At 38.8% G+C, this 10,897-nt stretch overlaps 1 protein-coding gene across 1 annotated transcript in view; it reads right to left on the bottom strand.

Annotated features, from left to right (window-relative positions):
• Positions 1-663: 663 nt before the first annotated feature.
• FAM120B (family with sequence similarity 120B) overlaps positions 664-10,897 on the bottom strand; it is a 41,110-nt gene continuing 30,876 nt past the window's right edge. The window contains 5 exon segments of the mRNA XM_054399101.1: positions 664-769; positions 4,050-4,128; positions 5,003-5,116; positions 6,354-6,462; positions 7,860-8,066. Of these exon segments, the coding sequence (XP_054255076.1) occupies positions 664-769; positions 4,050-4,128; positions 5,003-5,116; positions 6,354-6,462; positions 7,860-8,066 (615 nt within the window).

Genomic DNA, 10,897 nt, shown 5'->3' with positions numbered 1-10,897 from the left:
TCCATCCACTTCCTGTAATGAATAAGGTCACCTGGGTGATGTAAAAGACAAACAGTTCTGATAAGCCAAATAAGACACATGAGCATCAATCAACACTGAAAGAATTTTAGAAGTTACAGCCTGTTGTAGTAAGATTTTTGTGATCTGCATTATGTAGGTGATTAAACTACCGTAACAATGCATTCTGGGCAGATTACTTATCCAGATCAGCACTTGTGTTGCGAACCTTAAGTTCTATAAATCTTAATGCAAGCGTTAAGTTTTATAGCATCTCCTACTCTCTGCTAATATGAGTCATGAGATAGTTTTGAGACATAAATTTGATTTTCAAATGCTTATAAAATTAAATAATCCTGGCAGTATTATAATTGGGCAGAAGCCCAAGACTGATATACAGCTTCTGTATCAGTAAAACCTAGAATGACAAGAACTACATTAAGACGACACTAATCAATAGTACACAAAACAAAAAAGAAAAATTGTCCAGAAGCGTGGACTTTCCAGCATGATAAACATTAGGGCCACAGTTTTCTGTGTATATACAAACTTTTGTCCACATGCAACACCGCTGACTTCACTGTTTGGAACAGCCATCATCCTCAATAACTAGGCAGGCACTTACGAAAATCTGCAAACTGCATCACTTTTCAAAATTTGCTCTAATCATTTTGCCTCTGTCTTTGGGTATCCTCTTTTTTTCTGCTGCTCAGTCTTTTTTGAGAGCAGGAATGGGATATCAGGCTTTCATTTCTCTCTCATCATATACTTCCTTCATGAGAAGAAGAGAGGTCATTATATAACATCATGTACTGAAGATGCTTAAGTACAAAACTACAGATACTTTAATTCCACAGCACAGAGACAGATGAAAACTCAGCAGTTCCATAAACATCTACTTAAGAGAGCCCCATTCAAAGTCTGCTACAAACCTAAGAAAAGGATGAAATTGTTGAAGGTTGCATAGATGGAGCCAATTTTCTGTTAGGCTGAGATGCAGAGGAGTAAACAGATAAACACAGTTCTAAGTGTGTCACCCACATTCTTTGTGACATAAGAGATGCTGGCACTTTTTTCCTCTGGTACAATTTTTGCACTCCATGATTTAAAATTAGATTTCTACAGAACTGCCTACTCAGTAATTAAGTAAAGTGCCTCTGATTATTCTTAGCTGAATGGGTATGCAAATGGAAGACATAAGAAAGTTGTAATCTCTAAAGCAGCCTGTTAAAAAACACAAGCAATGACTTGAACAGGGGCTTTTATGGTACCAATTTACCAACACATGACCCTATAGTACTGTTAAAAATCATACGTGCTCTGTTATTTTCCAGCTGTTTAATATTATTTATAGTAGCTCTGTTTAAAATTAATTAATTTTATAATTAAAGACAAACACCACTGAAACCGAATCACAAAGTGCAATACATAATTTTTCAGAAAGAATTCCAAAGACAAGTGTTATTTAAACACTTGTCTTCAGAATTACTGAACAGAAAAAAATACTTAGTTCTCATAAGTGTAATTGATTATAAAAGTAAAGCACGGCAGACTCTTTCTCTCCTCGGCAGTGATGTGATTCACTCCACACAGTCAGCTGAGAGATAGAAGTTGCTTAACTGAAAGTACCAAAAGTAATAGTAATTTTTGGGTCTCATAAATTCATAAAATCACAGAATTGCCAAGGGTTGGAAGGGACCTCAAGGATGATCTAGTTCTACCCCCCTGCCATGGGCAGGGACACTTTCCACTAGATCCGGTTGCCCAAATCCACATCCCACATGGCTTTAAAAACATCCAGGGATGGAGCTTCCACCACCTCCTTGGGCAACCTGTTCCAGTGTCTCACCACCCTCATGGTGAAGAACTTCTTCCTAACATCTAATCTAAATCTACCCTCCTCTAGCTTGGATCCATTCCCCCTAGTTCTATCACTACCTTACTTCCTAAACAGTGCCTCCACAGCTTTCTTGTAGGCCCCCTTCAGAAACTGGAAGGCCACAATAAGGTCTCCTGGGAACCTTCTCTTCTCCAGATTGAACAACCCCAATTTTCTCAGCTTGTTGTCATAGAAGAGGTGCTCCAGCCCTCTGATCATCCTCGTGGCCTTCTCTGGACATGTTCCAGCACATCCAGATTCTTCTTATAATAGGTGCTCCAGAACTGGATGCAGTACTCCAGGTGGGATCTCACCAGAGTGCAGTAGAGGGGGAGAATCACCTCCCTTGACCTGCTGGCTATGCTTCTCTTGATGTAGCCCAGGATGTGATTGGCTTTCTGGACTGCAAGTGCACACCGGTGGATCATGTTGAGCTTCTCATCCACCAGCACCCCCAAGTCCTTTTCTTCAGGGCTGCTCTCCAGTCAGTCACTGCCCAACCTGCAGGACCTTGCGTTTGGTCTTGTTGAACCTCATGAGGTTGGCTTGTGCCCACCTCTCCAGCCTGACAAGGTCCCTCTGGGTGCCATCCCTTCCCTCCAGCCTGTCTGCTGCACCACACAGCTTGGTGTCATCAGCAAACTTGCTGAGGGTGCACTCAATGCCACTGTCCATGTCACCAACAAAGATGCTGAACAAGACTGGTCCCAGTACTGGTCCCTGAGGGACTCTACTTGTCACTGGCCTCCACTGGGACATGGACCCATTGACAGCCACTGTTTGGGTGTGGCTGTCAAGCCAGTTCTTTATCCACTGAATGGTCCATCCATCAAACCCATATTTCACCAGTTTGAAGACCAGGATGTCATGCAGGACAGTGTTGAAGGCTTTGCTCAGGTCCAGATAAATGGCATTGGCTGCCCTCCCCTTGTCTATTGATGTTGTGACCTTGTCATAGAAGGCCACCAGGTTTGTCAGGCAGGATTTGCCCTTGGTGAAGCCATGCTGATTGAACCTAAGCACATCTTTGATATTTTTCTGCCTCAGCAGTGCCTCCAGAAGGATCTGCTCCATGATCTTACCAGGCACAGAGGTGAGACTGACTGGCCTATAGTTCCCTGGGTCATCCTTCTTTCCCTTTTTGAAAATGGGAGTTATGTTTCTCCTTTTCCAGTCAGTGGGGACTTCACCAGTCTGCCATGACTTTTGGAAGATTACAGAGTGGTTTAGCAACCTCATCCGCCAGTTCCTTCAGCACCCGTGGGTGTATCTCATCAGGTCCTGTGGACTTGAACACTTTCAGGTTCTTCAGAAGGTCACAAACCTGATCTTCACTCACAATGGGCAGTTCCTTCTTCCAGTCCCTGCCATTATCTTCTGTGATTCCAGGAGTGCAGCTGGAGCCCTTGCCAGTGAAGACTGAGGTAAAGAAGTCATTGAGAACCTCAGCCTTCTCCATGTCACTTGTCAGCAGTTCACCTGAGAGGACCCACACCTTCCTTAATCTTCCTTTTGCCATTAATGTACCTAGAAAAACTTTTGCTATTCCCCTTGATATCCCTATCTAGATATAATCCTAACTGAGCTTTAGCTTTTCTAACCAGGTCTCTTGCTGCTTGGGCAGCTTCCTTATATTCCCCCCGTTCTAGTTGTCCTTTCTTCCATTCCTTGTAGAGTTTCTTTTTTGTGTGTGTGACAGTGTGGCCAGGTGCTCCTAGCTCATCCAGGCAGGTCTCCTAGAATTCTTTTCTGCCTTCCTCTTTGTTTCTGCATTCCTACTTTGCTCCTGGGCACAGAGATAATCCACAATTAAGACACAAACCACAATTTAGCATGGGTATGCCACATTATTCATGGTGAGCAAACTCTTGCAACACCAGTATGGAAAACTTACAGTTTAAGTCTCAAAACACTTCAGACTTTCCAGTGTCAAAACCCAGCTGTACTGGTATGCTACTGTGTTTCAGCTGGTATTTTTCACTTAAGTTTTATTGACTCTGGACTTATAGCAAACTTAGATCTAATATGACAAGTGATTAGCACACTGAATACCCAGTTTTGAGTGATTTCCTCCACCATCACATGATCAGTTACTCTGTAAAGTTCATAAAAAGAGTCTCTCATAGACACAAAATATTTCAATGGCAATTATCCCATCATCTCATCTTGCTACCTGGGCATATGCATTCTTTAGTGAGGAGGAAGGCGGAATCTTCTCCTCTGGTCTGGATGTCTCAATCCATATTCTCTACCTGGAGGAAGTAGGAGAGGAATTTAACAGTTTTCATTAACTTTAAATCAAGAAAACAAGAACTTATTCAGATAGTCTGCAAAAAAAAGTGTATTTATTCATCTTCCAAAAAAAGAACACATGCCTCTCCAGTTAATATGGAATTAATGGCCAGTATTTGGAGGCACTGGAGAATAAAGTTCATTGTGGCATTGCTCTTCTTAAAGATTCTCAGACCACTGTAACTTTTGCCTTCTTGTCCAATGAACGGGTTAGGATAGCAACATAATGAAGCAACAGCTACATAATGAAGCAATACAAATATCTTTATTAGCAAACGTAGGAAAAAGAAACTTTGTCAAAATGGCTCTTCTGGGCAAATCAGTTTGAAAGGAGCTCTAAACCACTGCACAGATCTTTTGTAAAGACAGGCGAGACAGAACTTGCATTTTTATTACTTAAGCAATGACCTAGAAGCTGAAACCCTAATCTAGAAAACCACTTAAAAATGTGTTTACTAGAAGTGTTTTGTTGAAGTATGAATTAAGATCTGCAGCTGAAGACTCCAGACAGTTCTGTGAAGCTGTGCCAATTTGTTTTAGAACTATTACAATTTTAAACACAGTTCAGCTGAGAACAGCAAGCATGAGAAGTTTAAATACCACAGAAAAGGTTTTTTTCCAAGAACACTGTGACTAAAAGATGACTCTAGATTATAATGCTGCACTCCACCTCAGCTTGCAGAGTTAGTTTTTCTAATGGTAATACCCAACTATAACTGATAATAAGTTTTGCTACCGACTGTTGTGGCCACAGGGTGACTGCATATACACATAGTGCTGTGATACTGTTGATAAAGATGATTCTAAATACACACACACACACATATTTTTTACCTTGTGGTTGAGGATTTCTTGATAGGAACCCTCTTGACTGATTATGATACAGAGGAATGAAAGAACTTTTGTGTGTTTGTCGGAACCTGGGATTAAATTCTCTTTGTCGAGTTCCTGGGGAAAAAAAATTACTAAGCAACTCTGACTATATATAAAATGAAATAAAGAAAAAGAGAGACAGCATGTTCTTTTTTGGGAAACAACATTTCCTAGTTTTATGCCAAAATACTTACGTATAATTACGATTTTTCGAAACTAAACCAAGTCTAATAAGCATGGTTCTTGTCCTCATTTCCATCTATGCACATTATGATTACAAGCTGTTAACAAGCATATTTAGAAACCAGATCAAAATTTTATGACACAGATTTGGAGACTGCAGTCATTAAAACAAAACAGAAAACCTGCCCAAATTGGAATCACAAATTATAATTAAAATGGTTAAGTACAGCTCTCAAGGAACAGCAGATGCTAACAAGGTCTGGTATCACAAATCACCAACAGATACCCTTAGTTTTGCATGTCCAGCACCAATATGGTATAGTACCAGATCTAGAAGTACTGCTATCGTGTAATGCAAAGTACTGAACTGGCAGAAAATCATTCTGTCTGTTGTCATTTTCTCAAGAAATTTTTAAGCAGTAATTTTTAACCTCACTGACATTAATAACTGATCAGATATTAAAAAAACCTTAATACCAGTATAAACACTGAAATTCAGTGTGAATTATTTTAAAGCCTCTAAAGCTGCAACATTCAGGCAGATCTGAGTCGTACTGAAAACCTTTTAGATGTTTTTTTTTTTCCCTGAAACTCAGGCAGATCTGGTGGGAATACAAATGTATTGGTTTAGCAAACCAAGCCATAAGGTTGGAGGAGAAAAGCACACGGACTTAGGCAAAACCCCCTGCCACTCTGCAGGTTGCCCAAAAGCCTTCTTGTATTTGAACTCTATCAGTCAGTCCAGTCAGGAATATTCTCTCTTCAATACCTCACTCAGACCTTCCAGCTATCAACATCAAAATAGCCCCTCTGAGTCATCTAATTGCTTCTATAAGAACAACTTCAGTCACTGAATAAGGAGCAGCAATGTTTTTGTCAATCGATGGTATTTTTACTGCATATATCTTACCATGCAGCTTGAAGGAGATATTATCCAGACTTGGGTAATCAAATTCACATGAATTCCTAAAATCCAGACATATTTTCTTAGACCTCTCCTTGTTTTCTTGGAAAAAGACCTTACAATTTACTTAGCTTGATGGGTACCCTATATAAACAGCTGTTGCTGAAGGATAATCGAGCTCATCGATATACGGAATTAATTCAGAAAAATTAACACAATGCCAACCTGTGATAAATCCATTCCCTCTTGGTCTGCTCTGTATTGTTCTTTTGTTAGCCATGCAAGCATTGCAAATGAAAGTCTTCAGATTCTGGAAGGGTGTATACAAAGACTCCTGGAGACAACAGGGTTAAAAATCAATGACTGTTCTGCTTTTCACTCTTCAGGTGATCAATCACATATAACACAACTAAAAGACTTGTCTTAGCCACACTTACACGCATATGAAGGTCTGGTTCACGTTTTTTCAGGAAATGAAGTTCAAATATTTCATATTACAATTGGATCCTTGGAAGGATGAGTAAGGGTACAGAAGGAATGTTTTCCCATTTCTCAGCAGTTTGTTTTGTTTCTCTGTGCACATCTATAAATCACTTTCTTTCCCATTCTATTGTCTTGCATCTGTAGACATACTTAACTAGACTTCTATCCCCAATACCTCAGGCAGCAATGGTTAAAGCCTCCAGATAAGGACTGATGAACTCATGGAAAACACACCAGTGAAAAATCAAAGTATCTTAATCTCATATATTAGAAACAAAACTTAAACCAATAGCGTTAAAGCTAAATTTCTGGCTGATAAAATATAACCAAGTCTAAAGAGAAATTAAAAAATATTTACCTTGGGTAATTAAAAGTTCTGCTGTCAAAAGGACAAGCTAGAGCTATTTAAAGATGCAGTTCTAAGAGAGGTGATATATCCTTAACTTTCACTGATTTCAGCAAGCTTTGAAGAAGTGTCAGATCTTAAAATCTTTTTCTATTTCACACATTTGTATTGGACATATGGGCAGTAGTACATATTGAAAATAATTAAGACAGATTTTAAAGCAACAGTGTCATTTGTAACTTTCATAAAACTGATTTTTACAGGATGACAATTCCTTTCTGTAAATACCAGGGTGGACAGGGGGAAAGAGGCAACTAAATTAGAGGTAGAGTCTGAATCCCTGAATCCATTTTTTTAATGAATCCCTTTATAGATCCTTAAGCAAACCACACTGATTTTATTATTTTTCACACAAACTGAACACAGTCTGTGAATAACACCTGCTAATGAGAAAAACTCTTCAGTGTGTTTTAGGGAGAATAAATTTGGAATGTGTTTCTGAAGGCTGGGGCTGGATGAAAGGCATGATCAGAGAAGGACAAACCATATCATATGCTGGTCCCATTAGATAATTTGTTGCTTAAAATCTTACAGGAAAATGATCTCATTAAAGACTTAGTACTAGAAAAGCACTACAGACTTTTTTTTTTAATCTACAACCATTTTGACATTTTCTTATATTAATTTATAAGTAATGGAAACACGAACAAAGGTAAAATTGTAGCTTCTTTCAGTATTTCTACCTTCTTAGCTTTTTGCCAGAGAGGATGAAAAGGGAATAAGGAAGAGAGGAAAAATACAAAGAAAGGGGACCAGTATAAATATAAATATTAAAAGAACAAACATGGACAGGTATGTTTTTGAAGGAGTACAGACCTGTCTAAGAGGATACAATTACTCACATTGTTCTCCAAAAGCTCCTCCAAAGAGCAACCTTGGTGTGACTGCTGATACTTCACTTGAAAAAGTTTTCCATCAAACACTTCCCAAGGCATCAAATCATTCATTCTGAATGGAAAGCCACAGGCACTATTGGCCATGAGCAAAGTCGTAAGGCCACGAACAAAGACAGCGCCAAGATGTACAGCTCTGGGCTCCACTTGCGCAAGCTGTTAACACAAACCAAAACCAGTAGGCCTCACATGAACAGCAGAGCAAACGATAAACAGTCCCAGAGCTGTGACAATGATGGTCCTCTATAGCACATTAGAATTTATCAAAGGGAAATGAAAGAACTTTATTTTAACAAATACTGCATCTTGAGTTTTTATGAAAGACAGATTCAAAATGAAAACAGAAACACAAAATAAATGGGTATTCTCTGTAGTATTTCTCAAGCATTAGCAGTTTCCCACAAAGAATTCTGTTAATGGAATGCAAAATATGAACCAGGAGTATAAAATGATGTGCACAGTGATCCATTGACCTTCCATGGTTTGATCAACTGGGAAATGCTGCAGCACTTAGAGATAATTTAAATTATAAGATATGACAGAACAATGTTTATTGTGCCCAGGTTTTTATTTTAAACACTCTAAAATTTCCTCTGGCTGGAGTCTGAAAGTCAATTTATTTCACTTCAACACGAACGTCTCCAGAAGAAATACTGGAATGGTATGACAATACCCAGAAAATGAAAAATAAGAAACTCAATAAGACAATTAAAACTCATGGACAAAATAAACTTGACGGGTGAATTTAACATCCTGCTGTGGCAGAACAGACCAAGCTGTAAAAGCTTTGAATCCAATACAGGGAAAACTGTAATTATAAGTACTGTGTAAACACTACAATGCTCCTCAGTGGGGAATGTCTTTTCCACAGTCTGTAAGGACCAGGAAGGACTCATAAATGTGGCCATCAATAATGCAATCTGTGGCAGCTCTTGTACCTTTACAGTACAGTTTTCCTTACAGTGCATCAGGAATGAAATAGCATCCAAAATAGTCCAGAACAGAAAGTACTTGGCCAAATTTGTAACAATACGATTTATACCAACAATAATCTATTATATAGGATAATGGTTTCAAACTGGACTGAAATTCCCTGTCACACAACTCAGTCAGTATCTTCTGTCACTATCAGTAAATACTGATATTGTTAAAAAATTCAATTGCTGAAAACAAACTGTGGTGAGGAATAATGAAAACAAGTATTTAAAGTGCTGAGAAGAATAAGTGCTGTTATTTGCAGCAAGCAATCTCTCATATTCTGATTCAATAGGTGTGTACTATATGACTATTAATTCATACTTTTTAGTCATTTTGGTCACAAAAACGTTTTTAATCTCACTCGTACCAAGGATGCTAAGCAGCTGTTAAAAGAGATTACTAATACTATATCTGGATGGTGGATACAATCTCAGCTATAAATCTTATAATAAACCTTTTGTATTGTTACTTTATTCTGAAAACTGTAAGCATATACCTAATACAAATATATACATGGTGATGCACAAAATAGTAAAACACAGATGAGGACTTTGAGAGATGTACCGAGCTGGGTACAGTGTAGTACTGCCATCGAGGCCAACTTGTTAGTTCTGCCTAAGTGAGTATGAAGTCTGAGCCACCAATACAACCCTGGCTCTGCTCTTTTCAACTACACTAAAGACATACTGGTTAAACAGACAAAATAATGTTGCTGGTGACAGGCTTTATAGGTAGAAGACTTCACTAGCTAGGAATATCAGTACAAAACTTCCCTAAAGCACTGCAGTATTAGGGGTGGGGTGGGGTGTGTGGATATCAGGTAAGCCTTTTTTAATGAAAATCAATATTGGTAAGATCATGGCAAGAACTATCAGCAGTGATTTATTTATTTTAATAAGGCAGGAAATACATTCAATACAGAGTAATTGCTATTTTCCATGATTAGCAATGAAAAACAAAGAAAATGAAAGCACAGTGAACATATAAAAACGAGCCTGTGCCCATGGCAAACCACAGACTTGCTTTGCCATGGGAATGCTCACAACTGCTTGGTGTCTCAATGCAAAGACGTCACGATGAGAAGTGGAAAATTCCAAAAGAAAAGAAGGCTTGCCTTCCAGGGCATTGCACCCTAGAGATTACTTCTTATTACAAATTGTGTCCTTTTAACTATTTTTATAAAGTCAGTACCCCAGTGAATCATATGAGATATAGCCCTGTGATCCCACTGCTGCTACTCCTACCACCAACTGATGACATTTGTGTGAGACAGACAGGGAGTGCGTGAGAACTGCTCCTCCTGCACCAGCTGCCTGCACTGTGCCCCTGCTGCTGCTCCTACCAACAGCAGCTCCCCACTCTCTCAGCATTTGGGAAAAGAGATTACCTTTCCTCTTTGCCAGATTAACTGACAACTGAGAAAAGAACTCAAAATTCACGGTCTTCTAGTATTGTTGCAGCAGAGATTACTGATAGTACTCTTAGAAAGCCTGAGCTGAACTGGGTAAGCCTGCTTGCAAAGAATGAGAGAAACGCTACAGCACTCACATCACTAATGTATAATGTTTTTTTCTTGCAATTTGAGAAATGTCTGTGCTAGAAGAGCCATCATCATTGACTTATCTTGTGCCTTTTTTTTGCTCTATAAACACAGGGCTTTACCCTGCAGACCATAAGTTCACACTGATCTCAGGGCTCCTGTGCATCCTCACTGACTACAGAAAGAGGCTTTGCAAGAAGGAAAGGGTTTGCTTATAGCACTTCGCAAATATAGTCCCAGACATGTATATCCTGCTGAAGAGTTTTTACTTACAGGAAGAAAAATATATGGATGCTGTATATGAAATGCAAATTTCCAGCTCAAACAGCATTTAATTAAACAACAACAATAAAATCAGAATGTAAAAATACCTTTCTATTTTAAGGAAACACTAGTAGTCCTCTGAATCTTCTTTGTGGATTCAAAAATGAACTTTTGATAGAGGTGTAAACTTTATCCTATGCACTTT

Source organism: Indicator indicator, chromosome 2 (genome assembly GCF_027791375.1).
Source record: "Indicator indicator isolate 239-I01 chromosome 2, UM_Iind_1.1, whole genome shotgun sequence".
Classification (NCBI taxonomy): Eukaryota; Metazoa; Chordata; class Aves; order Piciformes; family Indicatoridae; genus Indicator; species Indicator indicator.
Note: the sequence above shows the minus strand (reverse complement) of the source record. Positions and strands in the feature narration are given on the sequence as shown.